Genomic DNA, 26,686 nt, shown 5'->3' on the forward strand with positions numbered 1-26,686 from the left:
GAGCAAATACCTAAAAAATGTACTCAAGTACAGCACTTTAAGTAAATGTACTTAGTTTACTTCACACCGTGACCACTGGACTGAGGGATATGAATGACGGCAAACTCGCACACACTCGCATGCACACGTGTGCCTACTTGTAGCTGCGACCCACATGGCACATTCTCTCATAACCAGACAGATTAATGTCACCTCCAAGTCACGCCAACATCTGTCATCAACAGCTGTGTCTGTGCATGCACGCACGCACGCCCACGCACAAACTGAAACTTTCCAGGTAAGGTCCGCAAGCTTTTCCGACAAGTCAATAGTCCCGACATGCGGAAAACGACCGTATTAAGGTTTGCGAACATGCTTTAAATGGAGTGTCACAATTTTTTTAATTTTTCCAGTTTTTTATGCGTCTATGAGGTGACAGTACTTCATTAGACACCCTGGAGTTGTTTTATGTGCAATGGTGTATTAACTTTGTATTTGGGGTTTCTTCCTGGAGGCTGAACCCTTGACAGTCAAACGGGCCAATGAAATAAACAGTAATATAGTGACATCACACTATCAGCCCCTCCCCTAACCCCTCCCCCTTTATCATACAACTACAGCTGTGGGTGGGGCTTCAGTTCAGGTGGATCACCACCCACCAGGCAAACCAGGCATACTTCATGAACTGGTGGACGTGTCCACATAAAAGCATGATTTTAACAAATACTGTACACTTTTTGGAAAAAAGTTCTTCCTCCTTATATAACAATAAGACCTGATGATCATGTTTTAGGGTGGAAAAAAATTGTGGCACTCCATCTTTAGAGGACAACTTTTTTCAAACAAGGTTCATGTTTTAGGTTGTTATTAGAGAAAGTAAAAGATGAGTGTTAAACTTTTTTCATTTGCTGCTTTCTTTCGTTTTAGGGATTTTAGCTGTATTTTTTTACAAAAAATGATGGCAATTTATTTTTGTATTATTTCCTATAGTCCTAAAAGACCCCAGGAAATTACATCCGGCCACAAAAGATTGCAGGATCTACTGAATGTGAAGGTGGGGGGGAAGCCATACTGTGTCATAGGCTCAATATGTCAGATGTAATTTCTTGGGGTCTAGTAGGACTATAGTAAATAATAAAATAAATAAATCGCTAAAAAAACGTTAAAGAAAATACACATAGCACCGTTTTATTTTTATTTATCAGAATCTACAAGACTCTTGTAGATTGTTGTGAAGAATAGTATTCTGTGATTTTTCAAAGTTTACAGAAAACCCTCTGAATGGCTGGAAAGGGCAGCTATAGATGAGAGAACCGTTACAATCCTGACGGTTACAGACCCTATAGAAGCCAATACTGTACTACTATAGAGGTCAACAACAAGAAATAGTCTTAGGTGACTATAAGATTCAGATGAACCCTGGTGTGGTTGACATCAGTGAAACCATTCAGTCAGTGAAGTGCTCTGCTAAGGATCTGGGTCGCCACTAGTCACCGCTCGCTGGCACGGTCCGACAGAATCCAAACACAAAACAAATGTTTTCATAAAGTCGCCCAATGTTGAATCAGCATTATTCATTTATTTTACTGAGCAGTTTTCTTTTTTTCCCCCCTCATCAGTTTCATTCCTTTTTTCTCTTATTTTTTCCTTGGCCTGGATGACTGGGGCTGTGGCTTGGCCTCTGCAAGGCCAGCTGCTTCACATTAGCACACTGATGATGACAGTTTGATGTTACCCACATCTTAGGTCAGTGATTCATAAAGTGGGGTCCGGGGACCCCCGAGGGTCCTTGAGGGAGTTCCAGGGGGTCCGCAGCTAAATTATAGTTAGGAACCAAATGGACCCTTATATGGGTCTTTAACTCAGAGTGTGTACAAATGGAGGTCCCGTTGGGGACATTGGGGTCCCAGAGATATAAATGCCATTAAATGGGGGACCGTAGCCTAATTCAGGTCAAACCTGGGGGTCCTCGAAATGAAAATGCTTGAAAATCACTGCTAGAGCCGTAGAGCCTCTTGTGGGGGTCCTATGCATATGTTTTCTAATGGGGGTCCGCATGCTAATTAGTGTCAATCGCAAGACATGTCCAAAGCATTTCCAGGGGTCCCCAGCCAAAAACGTTGAGAACCCTCAAAGCCTGCTCTAGAACACCTCCCCCTGCTGCAGTCACACATGAACCTGGAAACATGTTACTCTAGAACACCTCCCCCTGATGCAGTCACACATAAACCTGGAAACATGTTACTCTAGAACACCTCCCCCTGATGCAGTCACACATAAACCTGGAAACATGTTACTCTAGAACACCTCCCAGTCACACATGAACCTGGAAACATGTTACTCTAGAACACCTCCCAGTCACACATAAACCTGGAAACATGTTACTCTAGAACACCTCCCCCCTGCTGCAGTCACACATTAACCTGGAAACATGTTACTCTAGAACACCTCCCAGTCACACATGCTGATATGGTATCTGCCTCGCATTCGGTACAGAGTGACGTAGAGGGTGCGCTGTGACTGGCCAGTCGCTGTGATTGACAGCCTACACCTAAACCTAACCCTAACCTTAACCTCAGTAAAACTATACCTAAACCTAACCCTAACCCTATAACCTCAGTAAAACTACACCTAAACCTAACCCTAACCTCAGTAAAACTATACCCAAAACTAACCTCAGTAAAACTATACCCAAACCTAACCTCAGTAAAACTATACCTAAACCTAACCTCAGTAAAGTATACCTAAACCTAACCTCAGTAAAACTAACGCAGTGGCTGGGGGGCGTTTCCAAGAACCCGAAAGCGAGGCAGATACCTTATTAGCGTCACACATAAACCTGGAAACATGTTACTCAGAACACCTCCCAGTCACACATAAACCTGGAAACATGTTACTCTAGAACACCTCCCCCCTGCTGCAGTCACACATAATCCTGGAAACATGTTACTCAGAACACCTCCCAGTCACACATTAACCTGGAAACATGTTACTCTAGAACACCTCCCCCCTGCTGCAGTCACACATTAACCTGGAAACATGTTACTCTAGAACACCTCCCCCCTGCTGCAGTCACACATTAACCTGGAAACATGTTACTCTAGAACACCTCCCCCTGCTGCAGATACACATTAGCCTGGAAACATGTTACTCTAGAACACCTCCCCCTGCTGCAGTCACACATTGACCTGGAAACATGTTACTCTAGAACACCTCCCAGTCACACATAAACCTGGAAACATGTTACTCTATAGAACACCTCCCAGTCACACATTAACATGAAAACATGTTACTCTATAGAACACCTCCCAGTCACACATTAACATGAAAACATGTTACTCTATAGAACACCTCCCAGTCACACATAAACCTGGAAACATGTTACTCTAGTCTATAGAACACCTCCCAGTCACACATAAACCTGGAAACATGTTACTCTATAGAACACCTCCCAGTCACACATAAACCTGGAAACATGTTATTCTAGAACTCCCCCATTGCTGCAGTCACACATGCATCGCTCCGGTTCAGTCTCTATCCATTTAATACCCTCCCAGAGGTCCTTGAGAGAGTTCCAGGGGGTCCCCAGCTAAAATGATGTTTCATGATAACTAGTTTTTATGTATGTGATGTATTGCCATGCTTTTTGTTCTTGCTTAATGTAAATCGCTCTGGATTAAGAGCGTCTGCTAAATGCCTAAATTGTAAATTGTAAAATGCACGGTGAGCGGTCGGACCCGAGGTCACTCCCTGACAGAACAGACTCCACAGTGAGCGGTCGGACCCGAGGTCACTCCCTGACAGAACAGACTCCACAGTGAGCGGTCGGACCCGAGGTCACTCCCTGACAGAACAGACTCCACAGTGAGCGGTCGGACCCGAGGTCACTCCCTGACAGAACAGACTCCACAGTGAGCGGTCGGACCCGAGGTCACTCCCTGACAGAACAGACTCCACAGTGAGCGGTCGGACCCGAGGTCACTCCCTGACAGAACAGACTCCACAGTGAGCGGTCGGACCCGAGGTCACTCCCTGACAGAACAGACTCCACAGTGAGCGGTCGGACCCGAGGTCACTCCCTGACAGAACAGACTCCACAGTGAGCGGTCGGACCCGAGGTGGAATTCAAAAGGCGGGTTGTCAGGGAGCCGACCAGCGATGACGGGAGGCCTTCATTTCCTGAAGCTAGCGGCTTCCACCAGCTGGCAGGAAGTAGGAAAGAGGGGGAACGCAGTCAGCGACGTACACGATGCTGTGGATAGAGAAAGGCTGCCTTTCCTTTGTCAGCCTGTGTGTGCGTGGGTGCGTGCAGTGTGACTGTGTCTTCTGCTCTGCATTTAAAACAGACATCACTGAGGGGGTCTACACACAGTCACACACACAGTCTCACACACACACACACACACACACACACGCTTTGTCATGCGGTGCGTCGTCATGTGGTTAAGAATGATGCATGCCACATCAAATGCATCTGTGTGTGTGTGTGTGTGTGTGTGTGTGTGTGTGTGTGTGTGTGTTTGTGTGCCAGAGAGAGTGCCGTTCTTTCCCTGTCCAATTACGTACTCCTGCCACCAGTCAGATAATAACGGGGGTGTAATCAGGTTGGTTTACACAGCACTCTAACGCTCCGTTGGCACAAGGGACTCTATTCTGAACACACTGTCCAGTAACGGGACAGGACTGATGCTTTCGAAGAGAGAGGTGTGTGTGTGTGTGTGTGTGTGTGTGTGTGTGTGTGTGTTACAATCTATGTAAAGGTGTATGAATGTGTGTGAATGTAATGCACAATCTATGTAAAGGTGTATGAGTGAATGGGTGAATGTAATGCACAATCTATGTAAAGCGCCTTGGATAAAGGCACTATAAAAATGCACCATTTTCCCTTTACCATTTATGTGTGTGCACGCACGCACGCACACGCATGCATTTGTTTGTGTGTCAAAAGTTACTCCTATACGACCTTTTAATAAGCACAGCCAGGACCAATCAGTGACGTCTCTATTGGGGCCAGATCAAGTCAAACCAAGTCAGATCTGGCCCAGAATATCACCTGATTTCAACCAACATAAATTCTGCCCACTAAGACGGATGTCCCTGGATGAATCAGAGAGAGTCCGATCGAGGCCAGATCAACTTAACTTAACTTTGTCCTGGAAATGATGTAAAGATCATCCCTATATGGGCTGTGAAATGGAAACGAATGGACCCGTCAGGGTACATATGGTTCAGAGAGAGTGACAGAGAGAGAGAGAGAGAGAGAGACAGACAGACAGAGAGAGAGACAGAGAGATAGAAACAGAGACAGAGAGTGACAGAGAGAGACAGAGCGAGAGAGAGTGAGAGAGAGAGAGAGAGAGACCTCACATATTTGACTTAAAATTAAGAAGGAGATCACTGAATCCAACCAAGATACCTACCTATGTGCCGTATACATCCCACCCTCTGAGTCTCCATACTTCAATAAGGAGATCTACCCATGTCTCCACAATGAAATCAACCACTTCCAATTTGAAAGTTTAACTTGGCTATTAATGAACTGAAAGAGAAAGCAAGGAGAGCTTTCTATGCCATCAAAAAGTCAACACATGTTGACATCCCATTTAGGACCTGGCTCAAAATATATCAGTGATTGAACTATTGCACTATATGGCAGTGAAGTTTGGGGTCACAAAAAATGATTTGGGAAAATGGGAAAAACATCCAATCAAAATCCTGCATGCAGAGTTTTGTTAAGACTCCTCCGGGTCCAGAAGAAGACTCCTAACAATGCATGCAGAGCATAATTAGGCCAATACCCTCTAATTATCAACATTGAAAAAAGAGCCTTAACACCTAAAACTGAGTGACCCCAAATCCTATCAGTATAAAGCCCTCAAAAGCCAAGAGATGAACATAGAGAAGAGTCCCCTCAGTCAGCTGGTCCCGACGCTTAACAAACCATCAGCCAACAATAACCAGCCTCAGGACAGCGACATCATTCCACAACAAATCCGAACCAACCAACTGATTAATCAACAGAAACAAAAATACGAAAGCTTGAAACAACAAAAACCCAAAGTAAACTTAATTTCTATCTGGCCCTAAATAGACAATACACCGTGGCAGAATATTTGAGCACGGTGACTGATAACAACGTCATAAAAACCTTAACAATGTACAGACTCAGCGAGCACAGCCTGGCCATCGAGAAAGGCCGATATAGACAAACCTCTCTCTAGGTCGTCCTCAGACCTGGCTGCCCAGTACAGAGAGGACAGGCTGTGTCATCACTGCCCAGAGTGAGGACACAAACAAGACATGTTTTTCCATGTCTTGTTTATATTATTTGTTCTGAATATGTAGAGAGAGAGAGAGAGTGAGTGAGTGAGTGAGTGAGTGAGTGAGTGAGTGAGTGTGTGTGTGAGTGTGTGAGTGTGTGAGTGTGTGAGTGTGTGTGCACATGACAAAGAAACAGTCGCACACATCTTAAATGGTTGCAGCCACTATAAAGGACTGTACGTTGCCAGACATGACCGTCTGGTGGACCTGGTCTCAGACAAGATCAGAGGAGTACAGGACAGGACAACAAGAATGTATAAACACAGCACTGTAAAAATAGACTGGTTTGATCACAATGACACGCATGTCAATTCACTACAAAATATTCCAAATACCCCAGATATTGTGTTCATCAATGAAATTAGAAAAACTGTCACTATATTTGAAATAGGCTGCCCATTTGATTTGTATATGGACACTTGTTTTACATCCAAACTTATGAAATATCAGCTTCTGGTGGAACGTATTATGGCCTTGGGATATAACTGTCAACTTATTGTCCTTGTATTTGGAAGTCTGGGCCATGTCCATAAACTTGTGCTCACGGGTCTGCAATTGGGTGGATTGCTAAAAACAAATGCAAAAAAGCTGGCTAAATACTGTTCTGTTCCAGCTACTATGGGCAGTTTGTCTGTCTGGAGAAGGCGTTGTTTAATTTATCCCTAGGTGGCTTAAAAAACCCAAAACAAACATCCTGTCTAGTAGTGTCAAGTAATAGTATGTCAATGTGTGTTAAGCATGTGCAGCAGCTATATCTGGTTGGACCATATAATGTATAACCTAATTCTGATCAGTGTTTGGGTCTATTGTATTACGCCTCTTGTGCAGATCCAAATAAAATAATTCAAATGTGTGTGTGTGTGTGTGTGTGTGTGTGTGTGTGTGTGTGTGTGTGTGTGTGTGTGTGTGTGACTGTGACTGTGTGTGTGTGTGTGACTGTGACTGTGTGTGTGTGTGTGACTGTGTGACTGTGTGTGTGTGTGTGTGTGTGTGTGTGTGTGTGTGTGTGTGTGTGTGTGTGTGTGTGTGTGTGTGTGTGTGTGTGTGTGTGTGTGTGTGATACACCGCCCCATGCAGCGAGCACGCATTTACTGCACGTCGATCGATATCCTAATGCATGTCCCTTCTTTCATAATTCATGATAATAATCTCGTGGGAGGAGGTCTGGGAGCTCAGCGGATATGTATGTGTGTGTGTGTGTGTGTGTGTGTGTGTGTGTGTGTGTGTGTGTGTGTGTCAGCCACTCTGCTCTGTTCGGAGTGCAGAGGAAGGGCCGGTAATGTGTGTGAGGTCATGTTGTTGACGCTGCAGTTCAACGAACAAAAACAAGGCTAAACACAAGCACGTACGAACACATTCATCAATGGAACGACATCCAGGTAGGAATTATCAAGCAACTACAAACCAGTGATTACAACATGATGTAAGTTACCATCGTGATGACTACAAACCAGTGACTACAACATAAACCAGTGACTACAACATGATGTAAGCTATCATTCGCTCCTGACTGGATCATAAACCCCAAACGGTACACGTCTGGGTTGTCTTCACCAGGCCATCACACCGAGCCATATGCTCAGCTGAAGGCCTGGGAATGACTCGTTTAGAACTACATCTGCAACATCACAGAGGATTCATCATCGTTCACATCGCTCACGAGGGGAGTTACAAATTTGGATTAATTAGTCCGAGTGCGTTAAACTACTGCGGGAGGAGGAAGCACCCCTTCGTTTCTGGACGCCTTTCGGAGAAGCGCGGGCTTCCTTCCACCCCGCAGAGGATGACACGTGCAGCCAGCGAGCACAGCTGTCTGCCGGGAGCACTCAGGCAGAACCACACTGCACCACATGGAAGAGGGGACGCATGGCGAGCGTGTGTGTGTGTGTGTGTGTGTGTGTGTGTGTGTGTGTGTGTGTGTGTGTGTGTGTGTGTGTGTGTGTGTGTGTGTGTGTGTGTGTGTGTGTGTGTGTGTGTGTGTACGTGCGTGCGTGCGTGCGTGTGTGCGTGCGTGTGTGTGGTGTGCGTGTGCGAAAGACCGAGAATGTGCCAGTGGGGGTCATTTATCTTTAACACATTATCTCTTGCGAGCGAATGAAATGAAAGCCAGACGACACAGTGAAACACATGATGTTTGTGTCTGTGACAGACAGAGACTCAGGGGGCAGACAAAGGAGAAACATGCTGTTGGTGGTAATGGTTACAGTGCTAACTACTGTAGGGGAGGTTGTAATGGTTAACAGTGCTAGGGGTGGCTGTAATGGTTACAGTGCTAACTAGGCATGGTTGTAATGGTTAAAGTGCTAACTAGGGGTGGTTGTAATGGTTACAGTGCTAACTAGAGGCGGTTTTAATGGTTACAGTTCTAACTAGAACTGCACTCTGTCGAGTGCATACTTGCTTGTTGCACACAAGTGCGCAAGCAGAGCGTGCAAGTACTGTAGACCGCTACAAACTTTCAAATCTCAGCCTCTCTGTGAAAGAACGTTTGCAATATTTTATTATTAGGTTTAGCTATTTGCTACGTACCTGAGTTACATTTTCGTTGGTGTTATTTGTCTCTATTTTCATGTTGATTTTAAACAAAATGATTTCTGATTTAAATTCACTAAGTTCATTAAACTTGTCTTTATTATTATTTCTTAATTCAATCAAATAATCTTTGGCAACAATATCATGTTGACAACTTACCCATTGTTCTTGATCTTTCATAAACATATCTTGTATTTAAAAAAATATTTTTAATCCAGATTTACAATTCACATATTTGGAATTACACGAAAAACAAAAGTAGTCGAACAACCGAATTATCACAAGTTCTACATATACCTTTAGAGGAATCTTCCAATTTGAACTCAACAATCCTCCCAAAATAACTATATAATATATTTGTCTAACTCATTTCCATTGTTTATATTAAAAGAAAGGTCTTTTGAGTCTGTTGGTTCCTCAATATCGTCTTTTAATATCCTTTCCTTCTCTTTCAAACCATGATCTTAATTAATTGACTTCTGGTATATTAATATCTCTATATATTATAGTGTTTGCATTACTATTCAACTGCCTCTCTCTAACATAACATTTTAAAACTAAAATAGGGAAAGAGGAAATAGTATCCATTTCAGTGAAATGTCCCCAAGCTGTAAATGTTATTTTTGTATTCGATGAATATCTACTAATCGTAATTATCTTTTCCATTATATGTAACATCTTCTATTTCTGAGAAATTAATGCAAACTCCCAATGCATCTATAATATCCTTTTCATTTAAAGATTCTATATCAGGAATCTGGCAAATTAAAACGTTTTTGCTGAATATCTAACTTTTCTGTTCTTGTATCTCTTCGATCTCTCTATAACCTCGGGAATATTAAGATCTGGAATCTTCCTTTTCTTTCTGTCTCTTTCAACAACAATTCCTTGCTCTTGTTCCCGAGTTTACCTTCGGTTTGGTGGAACACTAGAGCTATCTCAGTAATATTGCGTCAGGTACTTCTCGATGATCTTTAGATTTAGCAATCCCTTTCGTCTCTCCTGGCTAAAGATTTATTTTGTCCTGGCGCAACGCAAGTCTATCTTAGACTTGCACTTTTCTTCTGTAACAAGATGATCTCTCTGTAACTTCTATTCTACAGATATATTCCGTATAGGGGAAAACCTTCTTCCCAAGACAAAGGTATAATGATCTTTAGCTAGCGCAATCACTTTCGTCTCTCCTGGCTAAAGATTTATTTTGTGCTGACGCAGCGGTAGTCTATCTAGACTAGAGCACAGCTCTATGACTTGCACTTTTCCTCTGGTACAAGATGAGTAACCTCTATTCTACAGATATATTCCTTATATAGCTTTAGGGGAAAACCTTCTTCCCGAATACGGTGCTAACTAGGGCTGGTTGTAATGGTTACGGTGCTAACTAAGGCTGTTTGTAATGGTTCCAGTGGTAACTAGGGCTGGTTGTAATGATTACGGTGCTAACTAGGGCTGGTTGTAATGGTTCCAGTGCTAACTAGGGCTGGTTGTAATGGTTCCAGTGGTAACTAGGGCTGGTTGTAATGGTTACGGTGCTAACTAAGGCTGTTTGTAATGGTTCCAGTGGTAACTAGGGCTGGTTGTAATGATTACGGTGCTAACTAGGGCTGGTTGTAATGGTTCCAGTGCTAACTAGGGCTAGTTGTAATGGTTCCAGTGGTAACTAGGGCTGGTTGTAATGGTTACGGTGCTAACGAGGGCTGGTTGTAATGGTTCCAGTGCTAACTATGGCTGGTTGTAATGGTTACGGTGCTAACTAGGGCTGGTTGTAATGGTTACGGTGCTAACTACGGCTGGTTGTAATGGTTACGGTGCTAACTAGGGCTGGTTGTAATGGTTTCAGTGCTAACTAGGGCTGGTTGTAATGGTTCCAGTGCTAACTAGGGCTGGTTGTAATGGTTCCAGTGCTAACTAGGGCTGGTTGTAATGGTTCCAGTGCTAACTAGGGCTGGTTGTAATGTTACAGTGCTAACTAGGGCTGGTTGTAATGGTTACAGTGCAAGTGGTGGTTGTAATGGTTACGGTGCTAACTAGGGCTGGTTGTAATGGTTATGGTGCTAACTAGGGCTGGTTGTAATGGTTAGACACAGGACTGAGAGGGGTTTGTCTCTCTGCTGCTCGACCCGGGTACCAGATGGGACGAGTGACCCTCTCCTATCTCTGACCCTTCCTGGGTACCAGAAGGGACGAGTGACCCTCTCCTATCTCTGACCCTTCCTGGGTACCAGATGGGACGAGTGACCCTCTCCTATCTCTGACCCTTCCTGGGTACCAGAAGGGACGAGTGACCCTCTCCTATCTCTGACCCTTCCTGGGTACCAGAAGGGACGAGTGACCCTCTCCTATCTCTGACCCTTCCTGGGTACCAGAAGGGACGAGTGACCCTCTCCTATCTCTGACCCTTCCTGGGTACCAGAAGGGACGAGTGACCCTCTCCTATCTCTGACCCTTCCTGGGTACCAGAAGGGACGAGTGACCCTCTCCTATCTCTGACCCTTCCTGGGTACCAGAAGGGACGAGTGACCCTCTCCTATCTCTGACCCTTCCTGGGTACCAGAAGGGGCGAGTGACCCTCTCCTATCTCTGACCCTTCCTGGGTACCAGATGGAATGAGTGACACCCTCCTATCTCGGACCCTTCCTGGGTACCAGATGGGACGAGTGACACCCTCCTATCTCTGGTCCACATAGATCACCCCCATCAACCTGGGGATTCTAACCAGCAACCTTCCATTATACAAATACTCTCTAGAACAGTGGTGTGATTTTGGGGGTTTCCCCAGATGACAGTGAAGTGACAATTTAAGACCTCAGAAACAACAGAAAAGAAAAGAAAAAGACTATTACTGCATCAAAAATGACACTTGGTGGTGACAAAATGCTACTTCTGCTACACACGCACACACACACACACACACACACACACACACACACGTAAAACAATATGGGAAAGAGGCAAAGATTGTGAAAAGAGCCGATGGGAGCTTTACTTGTAGATTGGCCATTTTGACAATATACACAATATATCCGTGTAACCGAAAATGTAATGCACTCAACTCCTACCATTCCAAGGGCTTACCAGGGTTGGGGGGGTCCCCAATTCCAATGTGATTATTCTGGGGGGGTCCTCAGCACAAATGTGATTATTTTGGGGTGTCCCCAGTTCAAATTGTATTATTTTAGGGTGGGCCACTCTGCTCTAGAAGAGTGACACCAGCGGGTGCCTCCTCCTCCTCCTCCCCCCACCCCCCCTCCTCCTCCTCCTCCTCCTCCTCCTCCTCCTCCCCCCCTCCTCCTCAGATGAAGGGTGTGATAATGGAGACTCAGGGCGTCTCCTGAAGGCACCTGGTGGTGTAATAATGGAGACTCACCCAGGACGTTCCCTGAAGGCACCTGGTCCAGGTCCTCCAGCTCCTTGCCCATCAGCAGGTACAGGCTGTCCAGAGTGCAGACGGACAGGTGAGGCACAGAGGGCAGGGCGTCGGAGGCAACACAGCCCTCTGGAAGCTGAGCCATGAGAGAAAAGAGAACAAAAACACATTAGCCACATAACCCATTTACAAAATGTCTTTTAAATCAAGACAGTTTTCTGAAAAAAAACATTATGTTTCTGTGTCAGTGGTTCTGGAAATATATCATGTGAAGGACCCCCAGAATTATTCTGTATTTGGCCGCCGACCCCCATCTGAAAATATGTAGTTCCAGGGACCCCCGCACCCACCAGAAGCAAAGATTTGAGTTAAAAACGTTCGCTCTGAAAGAATATATATTCAAAGAGTGTAGGCCACAAGCCACGCTATGAGCTTGTAGATCTGCTATTTTTCAATATAGCTAAAGTATTACATAATCCTTAAAAACACCAAAAGGAGTTCCCGTCTTGAACGGATTAAACCAGTGCTTTTCTACCCTTTTTCATCATTTATTTATTATTATTATTATTATTCTGCATTTGAGCCACGGGACACTGTGAGTATTAGCCTCTCAGACCCAAGAATATTTTATTGTCGTTGAATGGATATGATTTCCATTCTGTGTTGATGTTGGTACCATTAGGAGAGATAACAGGCAAACGTTGATGAAAAATGACAATTCTTCTACATTCTCTAATTGTGTGGGCTTCTTGTCAATAATAATTGACCAGAATAGTGACGCTGGCTTGTCAAGTGGTTAAAATGGCATGGGTGGCCTGAGCCAAGGGTGGCAAGGGTGAAGTTATTTTCTATCTCTCGTAACGTACTGTTATTCTCAAGTTTTCCTTGTGACACATACTGCATCTTAGCGGGAAAGATGTACATATTTATGGGCCGTAATATGACACAAATGTAAGGTTCTATTGTAAGTAACAATGTAATTCAGGCCTTGATGAAAGCGTTATTTACAAACCGTTTGAGAACCTGGGTTCTGTGCACTGTGCGCACAGAGATGTCAATTAGGTTTTTTTTTTGGAGGATGACGACAGCAGTGGAAGTGAAATCTTTTGAAAATGATTTGGCCTCGTTATTACGCTGCCTTCCAACGCATCGGCAGAGAGATAATTGGAAATTGTACTAGAAAATGATTGTAGCACTTAGGCAGCGATTCTAAAATAGCACTATAATAAAGAATGGGTGGCCACGTTGAAAAGACATTGGTAGGGCAAACCCACGCACACGCCAATTACTGCATGTGTTGGGTCTGCTTTCTACTGTGTGTGTGTGTGTGTGTGTGTGTGTGTGTGTGTGTGTGTGTGTGTGTGTGTGCGTGTGCGTGTGTGTGCGTGCGTGCGTGTGTGCGTGCGTGCGTGCGTGCGCTCACGTCAGCCTGCGTCATGTGGTCTATTCGGGAGGTCGGTATCAGTGTTGATTTCGTCAACAAAAACGAAGACGAAAAATGTTCGTTGACTACCATTTTTCGCTGCCAAAAACTAAATAGATACTAAATGAAAACTAAACTACGATAACTGAAAGGTCTTATTCCCTAACTTGAATAAACTAAAGACCTGGAGGCATGATCAATGCCATTTGGATATTCTGAGTGGCCAAAGAGCATTGATCACGCCTCCAGGTCTTTAGTTTACTCAAGTTAGGGAATAAGACCTGGTACTTAAGACACGCAAAATACAGCCCTAAATATATTGAAAATTTCATCAACAAATAAAACTACCAACTGTAGCTTCAGTCGACTAAAATTGTATGATATGACTAAAACTAGACTAAGGGCACTTTCACAGCGGACATTTGTTTAAAACGAACCATGGTCTGCTTACCACTTTGGTTCGGCTGGTGTGAACGTGCATCCGAACTCTGTTGGGGATCAAATAAACGAACCAAGGTCCGCCAAAAAGGCAGAGCTCGGTCCGCTTCCAAACGAACCAAGGTGCGGTTCGTTGAATCATTACTGGTGTGAACGCATTCGGACTTTATAAATTAGTTAATAATTATTTATAAAAGCATGTCTTTTTTACGGGGATCACAATTGATATGACAGCTGTCAGCTGACCACTAGACCCGCATCCTAGAGGCGCAGCGCAAATTTAATGGCAGCGTACGAGTTTCACATGCGCAAAAATAACAGATGTACAAGTTATCGACACGGAATGGTATATACAGTATGGTACAGTATGTAAGCTTGTAGATCTGTTCATTTTAAGCTTGCGCCACCACACAAAGTTATGACGAAGTCTACATCATGAATGCATGCGTTGCATGCAACGTGTGTGTGTGTGTGTGTGTGTGTGTGTGTGTGTGTGTGTGTGTGTGTGTGTGTGTGTCATGCGCACACATATGCCTACATCATATGAGCCAATAGAGCGTCACAGTCCCGCCCCCTACCAGGGCCCAGGAAATGATTCCCCATTAATTTTCCTCAGACATTTCAAAAAGTATTTATGTAAAGACATTTTAAGCGTCGTACAAAGCCAACTACAGTTGTGAGAAATCATGACAACAAACAACAAAATTTCGGGCAGAACAAATAATTAGAAAGAAGAAAAAGAACGGCAGGTTACAACACTTTTTTTGTTGTTTTTCTTCTTTGTAATTATTTGTTTGGTCCAAAATATTGTGGTCCTTGTGGGAGTTCTAGGGGTCCCCAGCTAAATGATAGTTAGGAACCAAATGGACCCTTAGGGGACTGTAACTCAGAGAGTGTACAAATGGAACCACACACTCAAGAGTTAAATTAACATTGATTTTACAATATACATTGGGGGTCCCAGAGATAGAAATTCCATTTAAATAAGGGATCGTAGCCTAATTTAGGTCAAACCGTGGGGGCCCTTGAAATAAAAATGGTTGAATGGCTAGAGCCATAAAAATCTCTTATGGGGGGATCCTTGGTATATATTTCAAATAGGGGTCCGCGGGCTAATTAGTGTCAGGCCCCGGACGGGGTCATATTTGGGCCCCAGGACATATACTGTTTGTTTACCATGCTGAGGCCCCGGGCGGGGTCATATTTGGGCCCCAGGACAAACACCTTCTGTCCTCTCTTCACCACTCCGCTGTAGACTCGGGCGAACGCCACAAACGTCTCCTTGTCCTCGTCCTCCGCGTCCATGCCCGGCCTAGGCTCTCTGACCGCCACAGTGTCCATCTGAGACGAGACCGGCTCTCTAACCGCCACAGTGTCCACCTGAGACGAGACCGGCTCTCCACCTGGACGGAGACAGAGAGAGAGAGAGAGAGAGAGAGAGAGAGAGAGAGAGAGAGAGAGAGAGAGAGAGAGAGAGAGAGAGGCATGGACTCAGTCACAATAGCCAAAAGGTCTACAAACCAACATTTCGATGGGTGTTTGCAACAGGACGGGAGACAGGTTGTCCTTACCCTCGCGTAGCCAGCCTTCATCTGCAATGCATAATTGCATATTGCCCCAGGCAGATTAAATGTGGCCCCTCTCAATGCATATTGCCCAGGCAGATTAAATCTGGCCCTTCTCAACGCATATTGCCCCAGGCAGATTAAATCTGGCCCATCTGAATGCATATTGTCCCAGGCAGATTAAATATGGCCCCTCTCAATGCAGATTAAGTCTAGCTCCTCTCAATGCAGATTAAGTCTAGCTCCTCTCAATGCAGATTAAGTCTAGCTCCTCTCGATGCAGATTAAGTCTGGCCCCTGTCGATGCAGATTAAGTCTGGCCCCTGTCGATGCAGATTAAGTCTGGCCCCTGTCGATGCAGATTAAGTCTGGCCCCTGTCGATGCAGATTAAGTCTGGCCCCTGTCGATGCAGATTAAGTCTGGCCCCTGTCGATGCAGATTAAGTCTGGCCCCTGTCGATGCAGATTAAGTCTGGCCCCTGTCGATGCAGATTAAGTCTGGCCCCTGTCGATGCAGATTAAGTCTGGCCCCTGTCGATGCAGATTAAGTCTGGCCCCTCTCAATGCAGATTAAGTCTGGCCCCTGTCGATGCAGATTAAGTCTGGCCCCTCTCAATGCAGATTAAGTCTGGCCCCTCTCAATGCAGATTAAGTCTGGCCCCTGTCGATGCAGATTAAGTCTGGCCCCTCTCAATGCAGATTAAGTCTGGCCCCTCTCAATGCAGATTAAGTCTGGCCCCTCTTAATGCAGATTAAGTCTGGCCCCTCTCAATGCAGATTAAGTCTGGCCCCTCTCAATGCAGATTAAGTCTGGCCCCTCTCAATGCAGATTAAGTCTGGCCCCTCTCAATGCAAATTAAGTCTGGCCCCTCTCAATGCAGGTTAAATCTGGCCCCTCTCAATGCAGGTTAAATCTGGCCCCTCTCAATGCAGGTTAAATTGTGGGAGGACATCACGGCAAAAGTGGTGACGAGCCAACCAGATTCGTCTGGAACCAGGCTATAACCAACCATCGCCCAGTATTCAAATATGGGGCACTGGGGGCAGGGCATTGCAGAAAGAAAAATAATCTAATACTGTGAGGGACGAGACAAGTCCATGCAGTGATATTACCGCTAGTATTGCTATAGAGCGCTGCAGTCCCGCCCCCTTTCATGACGACGCCAGGCCCAGGAAATAGTTTCCAATGCATTTTTCCCATAGACATTTCAAAACGTATTTATTTAAAGACCTAATAAGCGTCGTACAAAGCCAACTCTTGTCGTGACAAATCATGACAACAACCACAATATTTTGAACCAAACAAATAATTACAAAGAAGAAAAACAACAAAAAAAGTGATTCTTCTTTCTAATTATTTGTTCAGCCCGAAAAATTGTGTTTGTCACAACAAGAGTTGGCTTTGTCCACGGCGTAAACGTCTTTAAATAAATACTTTCTGAAAAGTCTATGAGGAAAATGAACAGGGATTTATTTTCCGAGTCTCTCGAGGGGGCGGGACTGCGACGCTCTATACGCAAGGCTTGGTTGTCTTACTTCCTGACTGGGCGGGTTCTCCTTGGCTCTCTGCTTGCTGATTGGCTGTCATCCTGTCAGCGTGCCTCTGTCTGGCCAGCTCCCTGCGCTGGGCTATCTCCTCCTGGGTCAGCGGCCTGGGGGGGAGGGGAGGTCACAAAGGTCAGCGGCCTGGGGGGGAGGAAGGTCAAAGGTCAGCGACCTGGGGGGGGGGTCAAAGGTCAGCGGACTGGGGGGGAGGAAGGTCAAAGTTCAGCAGCCTGGGGCGGGGAAGGTCAAAGGTCAGCGGTGTGGGGGGAGGAAGGTCAAAGGTCAGCGGCCTGGGGGGAGGAAGGTCAGCGGCCTGGGGGGTGTACAAAAACAACACTGCACCAGTCGCTACAAGTTGGAATAAAAGATGGATACACCAAAGAAACTATTCCAAGAAGAAAAGTGTCGGAATCAGGAGCCACATCAAGGCTTTCATTGGGTAGGCCCTGAAATCATGATGCCTTTGATCGATGGGAATTATTTTGAGTTAATACTGAATCCGGTTTGAGGGTTCCTGCCTAGTAGGGATGTGAATAACTATCGATTAATCCATTAATTAGGGTGGCCATAAGGAGGTTAACTATTACCATCCCTATTCCTGCCTGATGACTACAAACCAGTGACCTAGAACATGACGTAAGTTACCATCCGCTCCCGCCCGGATCATAAAAGCCGAAAATGACAAGCCTCCCAAACCCAGGCTATTGGATAAAAGATCACCCTTTCGTGTAACATGGCTTAACCCATTTTGATCGAGACCAGATTCTACAAATGTCTTCTAAATCATGATCAGCGGTTCTCAAAGGACACCGAGAATTATATGTATTTGGCCTCCGACCCCCATCTGAAAATATGTTGTTCCAGGGACAAGATTTGACTTAAAAACGTTTGCTCTGAAAGAATATATATTCAAAGATGTCACATTTTCACTATTTTTCAATAGCTAAAAGTATAACATAATGCTTAAAACACCAAAAGGGCTTCCCGTACAGAATGTCTTAATTACTCACACAGGAGAGAGGTAAAGTGAAACCGTGTGAGGGTTCGTAAGGCTGTTATTATGTGGAAATGATTATGTAAGGTCAGAGGTCACATGTCCCGTCAGCTTCCACCACGAGTAACCATTTATAAAATATGGACTCACTTTGAGAAAACATGAGTGCTTTGATAGTTGGCATGGCTTAAATGTGTCGATTACTCCCCAGATAGGTACCTCTGTGGTGCTGCACTGGGAAAAAAAACACAAAGCAATTACCTCTAAATTACCTCTGGGTACATGCCCTGTGTGTTTGTGCGCATGCGTGCCCACATTGTATACTCCATTCTTCAAAAAGCCCACAATGACTACAGCACTAATGCAGCTGTTCACAGATTCACAATAGCATTGAGTCATGGCATCCAACAGACCACTTAAAACAGCCCATAATTTCTCCCTGACAACAGCCCTGTCTACTCCCCGTGAGTGACTGCTAGACTTGAAAAAAGTTCTGGCCCAACCCGACCCGACGTTTTCGGGAACCAGGGCCACAACAATTATGCTAATTAGTAGAGATGTCCCAATATGGTATCGGATCGGTCCTTATTTGGTCACATTGGGTCATATCGGGGGAATATGCCAGTCTAACCACCGATCTGACACAGGGGTAAGCGGTTAACACTATGGCAGTTAAATCAAATGTTGGGGCATGTGGAGTTTGCGTTCGAGTTGCCCAAACTGCAAGTGCACATTTGAGTGATGATGTTGTATTATTATTAATATTATTCTCTGGTATTCGGTATCGGCTAACACAGAAATTGTGGTATCGGGATCGGATCGGAAACGAAAAAAGTTGTATCGGGACATCCCTACTAATTAGTCGGCCTGGGCCGAGCCTCCATGATTTTTTTTCTCTCTTCTTTTTTTTTGGAAATGTTCAGGTTTTGGGGCCTAACATCATGCTAATTAGTCAGGCCACTGTGAAAAGGGTGGGATATATATATATATATGACTATAGAGATAGTGTGTAACGATTTGCTGTATTTTTGGACAGAATCTGGAGGAGTAATATAAAAAAAAACGTTTTTCAAAAGTCGGCCTCCTGGTGGCACTATAACAGACCGTTCTGGAAAACAGAACGGTGTGTGTGTGTGTGTGTGTGTGTGTGTGTGTGCAAAATGTGGCATGGGTTAACGGTGCCTAAGATTAGCTGGTAACGGACGGACGGACGGACGGACGGACGGACGGAAGGACACACACACACACACACACACACACACACACACACGATTTATTTTCAGGCCCGTTGAGAGCTGTAGTGACATGCACGTCCGTTTTTAGATTAAAAATAAATAAATGGGGCGGAATGACACAGGACGACAGGCAGCCCATGGCCTGCGGAACGACTTTTAACACTTCACTGGGCTGCAGTAAAAACCCCTTTATGTATCTCTATTCCAACAAAATCCCACATGGAGAAAACAACAACAAAAGAGACAAAGGAAAACGGGCAGATTTTCATTCAAAGAGCAGGTGTGGTTTCACCACTAGATCGTATCTCCCACTGCGCTGTTTACACAACACAATGTGCAGCCCCCATTGTGCTAGCCCCGGCTCTACAGTCTCACCGGGAGACCACAGCTTAAAGTCCTAGTGTTATTGTTTTTGTTCCTCCAGATGTCACCTCAGTTGCTTATTGGCAATAATGGGAACGCCAGCAGGAGTTTGGTTTTTGGCCTCGACCACTGTGGTTATGAAGTAATGGCTTCCAAACACTGGAGAAGGACGCAGTGGAAACCACAAGCAAACCTTTTAACTTTGTGAAAAGAGGGGAGAGGGGGGGGAGCTGGGGTTGGAAAACGAAACAATATATTGATACTAAAGCTGTCCGCAAAAAAATACCAGTGGAGGTTTTTGATTGCAGATTATTTCCATTCAAGCTGGCGTGCATAAAAATGTCACCGCCACGTGCTGACTTTGGGCCGGATACCTTTTTGACAAGTGTGTCGGTGCATTTCAAAGAGCATAATTTAAAACTAGGGGTGTAACGATATATTTTAACACAATCAGCCCCGGGATTCCTTCAAAATAGGAGCTCTGGGGCGCCGGGAAGACATTTCCGCTTTTACTCTGTAAAGCTGGAAAAAAACTGAGATATTTTTTTGCTTGCTTACCTTCTCGTTTTAATATTATCGCTAAAAAATCCATCCAAACCAAAACCACGGAGAGCGCCCTGGATTAGGAGAGACCAGGTATTCTTTCTGCAGCGCTAAACAGACCGGACCGGACAGCGCATGAACGAAAAGCGAAGCGTATGGCGGCCTTGGAGTACAGTATAATTATTCTATTATTTATTCTAAATTGTCAATTGTTTTAAATGTATTTCATCTTGGAATATAGTGATATTAATACTAAATCATGATCAGAGTAATAGGTGTCTCTAACTTCAATTTGTGTAATAATACTTTCACATTTGTTAAAATATACATGATCTAAAATACTTCCGTAATCTGTAGTTGGATTTGTATTTAATTGTTTAAAGCCTAATCTTGACATGACGGTCTTTATACTTCTACCTTTCTCACTATATTGGTCTTCAAATCTCCTATTATCATAATTGCAGAAGTCGGAGATGATAGATACTTTACCATGTTTTCGAGAAATGTGTTTAATTTCGAAAGGTCTGTTTTAGGTGATCTGTACATAAGAATGATATATAGATCTTTATCTTTTACATGTATGCATACGTGTTCTACTTTTTCTAATATCTTGATTTCATTTTGAATTATTTTAATGGAAATATCTTCTTTTATAACAAACATAACTCCCCCACCTATATCATATTCTCTGTAAGTAACCGTATACCGCTAATCAACTTACAAATTACATATATATATATGTATATCTATGACTAGCTCTCAATGATGACGTAAGACATATGGTCATGTATGTAATCTGGTCCCAGCAAATCAGGCACAATTTGCTATTTTATTTTACAAATTACATATATATGTACTAGAATTTCGTGCGCGCTTCGCGCGCACTCATCCCAGAGCTACTTCGCCACGCACTATGGGAAGAAATAAATGGCGGGAGTTGACTCCACATGTAGTAACGGATGGGTTATTGGAAATGTACCATTGTTTTGTCCTGAATATTTCCACAGCGTAATTACTAAAGGATTGTGACTGTGGGACACACATACAGTCTGACATACAATAGGCTACACGTGTGCACAGTGAATAAACAATGACCTATATGCCCAGAGTTCTTAAATTAACATAGTTGGATTTTAACAGAAAGACAATGCCATAAATCAGTCAAAGTAAGTGACAGACTCAACAGTAGCACACAGCATGCAAGGCAGCGAAGCATGCATGCAAACATGTTTGTCCAGCTGAGATTTAGTGTCTCCATCTCTCTGTGGAAGAGGTTGCACATGACCTGTACGGCCACACTGAGGCGCTCCAACACAAACACAGACACAAAACAACACCACGCTGTTTGTCCAGTTGACCCAAATCAACACCAATACCTAGCCTGTTTGTCCAAAACACACTATCTGCTCGCCACGTTTCTACTTCGCCACAACCTAATGTTAGTAACAAATGTAGGGGAGAGCCGCCAAGGTTGTAACGCTTCACGGTTGTAACATGGACGTTATCTCTTGATTGGTCAACGCCACCATGACGCCATCGCGTCAGTATGTGTACAGCAACGTACTCTACGTGCCCAGGAAGTTGGAAGTGTTTACCTTTGTCCTACGGGGAGTTATTGGCGAAAATCTGACTTGTTTCAAAATGCGTAGAATTTTACACCTGGAGTATATGTGTGCTACATTTGTTGTCTTTGGTGTTGGTGAATAAAAATCCACATGGATGTCTTCATGCTTATGTTCTTCATTAGTTTGCATCGTGTTTAGACGGAATTCACGTTCATTCTGGTCTGTAAGCAACGGCAAAGAAAACTTGCAAAAGCGGGTCATTTGTAACATGTGTTACAAATGGTCCGCTTCCATTCAATGCCATTATATGTAATATTTACATATTTGACATATTGGCCAAGATTATATGTTCTAAAATTGTATTGTATTGTGTAGTGTATTCTAAAATTAGTTTAGGGTTGTATAACATTGTACAACTCAATCAATCAAACGTTTGTTTAATCAATGTATTGCCCCATTGAAAGAAAAGAAAAGCCCAAACTGGTACACCCGATACTATTTAATATTTCCCTTATGTTTGATACATTTTCTTATCACATCCATGGTATGAAAACAATGCTAAGGAGTTGCTTCAATGAAATGTAATTGCTTTAAGCTGAAAACGGGTTATTAGTTATTATGTGTAGTGTAGTGTAGTCAACATGTTAAGGCTCGTACACAGTGGCCGGTATTTGCTGCGATTATGCTTTCGGGGAGCATTTTTGGCGCTGGCCGAGAAAAACCCCTGATCTGACGTTAAGTGCCCAAATGGTAGATCACGATCTACAAAGGCTTTGCAGGTAGACCACATGACATGGCACGAAAAATATATTTAATTGTAATATCAAAAACGATTTTTGCATCTGCCGCTTTAGATGACCTGAGATGACTTGATTGATTGACATCAAAAAGGGCCTGTCAGCTCAAACACACAATGCAATACTTGTTGTTGCTTACAATCATCAGTAGCAAAGTCAAATACCAACAAAAATAAAAGCCTACGATTTGCATTTTTCCCCCTCTATTTCCCATGCATGTGCGTTTATATGAAAGGCCCCTCAATTACATTTTGTCACTATTTGCAGCAATGGGATGATAGTTTTATTTGGTGGGTATGTTGTGCTGGTGGTTTTGAAAGTAGCTCTCAAGTCCATAAAACAAACTAACATAGGCTACTTCTCTATAAGCAGAATCATGAATAGGCCTATTTAATTTATACAAAAGGAGAAGAGAGAGAGAGAGAGAGAGAGCAATGTGTTTGTGTCTCAAACTTTGTCTAATATTGTTTTAGAGCAGTGGTTCTCAAACATTGTCATGGCAAGAGCAAAGGACCCCCAATATTTTTGTCAATCTACAAAAATAATCCCAAAATCGCTGATAAATTAAATTACATTACTTACTAATCGCTTATTTGGCAACACTGGCCAGCTTTGTGTTGCAGCTCCGTGGCTGGGAGTTGGGAACTTTCAGTTACAGTTAAATGAATATAAAAGTACCACACAACTGAAAAGTTTCGCGACTGTGTCCGCAAATTAGAGACGTGTGTGGCTATAATGACGCACAGCTGTGATGTAATCGCGCGTCTCTAAATTCTAAGCGTGTGTGTGTGTGTGTGTGTGTGTGTGTATATATATACATTCCGTCGGTAATTCCCTGTAGGCTTCACGTGAATAATGTTGTGTGCGCGCGTGCGGAGAAATAGTTATTTAATGAATCGCATGTTGGTGTGTGTGGGGGGGGGGGGCAGTTGGTTGTGTGGCGAAAATAGGCAAAGTGATCGGTGTAAGGGTGATATTGCGTGTGTGTGTGTGTGTGTGTGTGTGTGTATATATATACATTCCGTCGGGAATTCCCTGTAGGCTTCACGTGAATAATGTTGTGTGCGCGCGTGCGGAGAAATAGTTATTTAATGAATCGCATGTTGGTGTGTGTGTGTGTGGGGGGGGGGGGGCAGTTGTCTGTGTGGCGAAAATAGGCAAAGTGATCGGTGTAAGGGTGATATTTTGGCACAATCCGATTAATGAGAAAGAACAATGTTGATGTAACTAAGGGAATCGTCGAGTCATTTATTTTGTAAATAAAGAGATTTAGATGGAATAAGCGAAATAGCGATCGTATAATCTCTCCTGTTCCTTCTGTCTCTCATCAATGTCCTGCGCGAGATCAGATTCTGTGCTGCGCGAGATGACATAGGCAAGCTAGTGTGGGGGCGGGGCTGGTAAGAGAGGGAAATGTTGCCAGGTTTGCGAATTGTAAGCGAGTTGCAGTGTATGTAAGTAGCGTGGTTAAAGTCCTTGTTTCTCTCGTGTTGTGGCAACAGCGTATACGACATTGAGGGGTAGAAACCATCCCGGGCGCGTGGTTCATGTAACATGTGTGTCACTGTGAAAGACTGGCCCCATTAAGTGAACGTAGTTGGCGTAGTAGACGCCAACATGACGATTTTGGTAGACGCCAACATGACGATTGTGACGTAGGCTGTTGACGTTGAGCAATAACAGCGTGTTTCATAAAAGTAATATTTGCAGAGTAAATAAGACACTTGAACGGCAAAAAAATAGCCTATGTCAGTTCGGGGAGCGTGGCGAATTTATTTTGCATATAGAGATGTGTGGTAAAAGTGTGGTTCGGTCGGAGATAGAGCACAAAGAATGAGTATGGGTACCACTTCTCACTTGTATAAATAGATACTAGAATTTCGGCCCCCTTCGGGGGGCTCATCCCAGTGTTGTTGCAGCGCAATATGGGAAGAAAGAAATTGCTGGAGTTGACAGACTCCACTTCATGTTTCAGCTGTGTGTTTAAACTCAGTAGTGTGCCCTGCACACAGCGCACACTCGCAATTGCAGCTGGAGGGCGACGCGACACACACACACACACACGCCCACACACACACAGAGCGATGTGTGGATAAATCACTGAGATTTGGGAAATGTGTTCTGAATGGGCCTGAATATATGTGTGTAGGCTGCAACAATGATTTCATAAAGTGTAGTTTAGTTTTGAACAGGCAACTAATGTAGTGATAGATTAATTGAATGGGCCTGAATAGATAGATAGATAGATTTCTTTATTTTAATGTGTGTTTACAATAACTGTAATGTAACAATAATACTAATAATGTAATGTAATAATTATTTAATGAACGAATTAAATAACCTTATTTTATTCTGAAGGCAACCGGATGTCTTAAATTAGCTAGCTCTCAAACAGGAAGTTCTAAATTTGCTGATTAGACGGAGCCAACTCGCAGGCAGTGCCTCCCTCAGCCCAGATGCAAGAGGATCGTTCGGTTACAGGATTCTATAGGACAGCAGTTTTGGTGTGACACACACGGCTTCCACATTTAGCTTCATACTGGGTGAAAGTGTCATTCCAAAAATTATTTTTTCGCTCGAAATTGCTATTCACAATGACATTGAGTTGAGGTGCTTGTGTTTTTAGGGTAAGTGTTGCATAAGCGCTATTTCGCACTCGAGTCCCGTGAGCCGGGCCATCTCCCTCCCCTCCCCTGTGTCTGAAGCAGCTAGCATGGATTGTGGAACCTTTCCCTCCGATTGCACACAACCATGCCGTTATCCACGCGTCCATCCGATTGCTGTAATGTAAATGTCCCATCCACTGAGCAAAAGCGATATAAGCGCCTTATTCATTCACACACACACACACACATGCACGCACACACACGGCCGCCTCAGACCCAGCTCCCAGCGAGTGCTGCTGCTGCAAGCAGTGAGTGTAGAGTAGGCGTGGCGCAGAATTAGAAGGGCGCAGCAAATACGACATTGAGGGGTAGAAACCATCCCGGGCGCGTGGTTCATGTAACATGTGTGTCACTGTGAAAGCCTGGCCCCATTAAGTGAACATGGTTGGCGTAGTAGACGCCAACATGACGATTTTGACGTAGGCTGTTGAGGTTGAGCAAGAATAGCGTGTTTCAGAAAAGTAATATTTATTATTATTATGATTATTATTATTAGTATTGTTATTGTGATTATTACATGGATTATTGTTGTGATGTGAGCTTGTGGCTGACTCACTATCTAGAAAATGAAAACATGGCACTTCATTAAAAATAGGTTACAGACCCCTGTTATATGTGCTTATTTTGGGATTATTTTTATAGACCTATTTACTTGTTTCTATGAGACATGGCAACAGCAGCGAAAGGCATCCACGTCTTTCTCTTGTGAAATGCTGAGATTAGAAACGACCATAATTATTTCATTTCTCAACCTTAAAAAAATAATAAAGACATCTCCATAATCCTTGGGAAGTGTGTGTAGCAAAAGTAGTCGGCATTGTCATGGTTGAAAGTATTCATGCAACACTGACGCTGTAAGCTGTGTGATGCTAACGCGCTAACACCGTTAGCATGTTCTGTGTTGGTCAAAGGAAAAAGGATAGATATGAAACTACTGGCCAAAATGTCATACAAAACACAACACCTAAAATCGGAATGTGATGGTGACCTATTGAGCACAAACAGACAATCATGATTTGCTTGCTGGACCTATAATTAATTTATGTGCATTACATTTCCACCTCGCACATATAAATGAAAAGCAAGATGGATGCTAACGCGCTAACACCGTTAGCATGTTCTGTGTTGGTGAAAGGAAAAAGGATAGATATGAAACTACTGGCCAAAATGTCATACAAAACACAGCACCTAAAATCGGAATGTGATGGTGACCTATTGAGCACAAACAGACAATCATGATTTGCTTGCTGGACCTATAATTAATGTATGTGCATTACATTTCCACCTCGCACATATAAATGAAAAGCAAGAAACCATCCCGGTCGCGTGGTTCATCTAACGCGTGTGTCACTG

At 43.8% G+C, this 26,686-nt stretch overlaps 1 protein-coding gene across 2 annotated transcripts in view; it reads right to left on the reverse strand.

Moving 5' to 3' along the window:
- Positions 1 to 26,686, reverse strand: part of efl1 (elongation factor like GTPase 1) — a 107,025-nt gene that overhangs the window by 54,880 nt on the left and 25,459 nt on the right. For both annotated transcript variants that reach the window (XM_080768334.1, XM_080768335.1), the window contains exons 13-15: positions 17,162 to 17,277; positions 15,237 to 15,463; positions 12,200 to 12,335 (exon numbers count right to left, since the gene is read on the reverse strand). In XM_080768334.1, the coding sequence (XP_080624460.1) occupies positions 12,200 to 12,335; positions 15,237 to 15,463; positions 17,162 to 17,277 (479 nt within the window). The remainder of the gene's footprint in view (positions 1 to 12,199; positions 12,336 to 15,236; positions 15,464 to 17,161; positions 17,278 to 26,686) is intronic.

This window comes from Protomyctophum bolini (genome assembly GCF_963924005.1).
Source record: "Protomyctophum bolini genome assembly, chromosome: 1".
NCBI classification, from domain to species: domain Eukaryota; kingdom Metazoa; phylum Chordata; class Actinopteri; order Myctophiformes; family Myctophidae; genus Protomyctophum; species Protomyctophum bolini.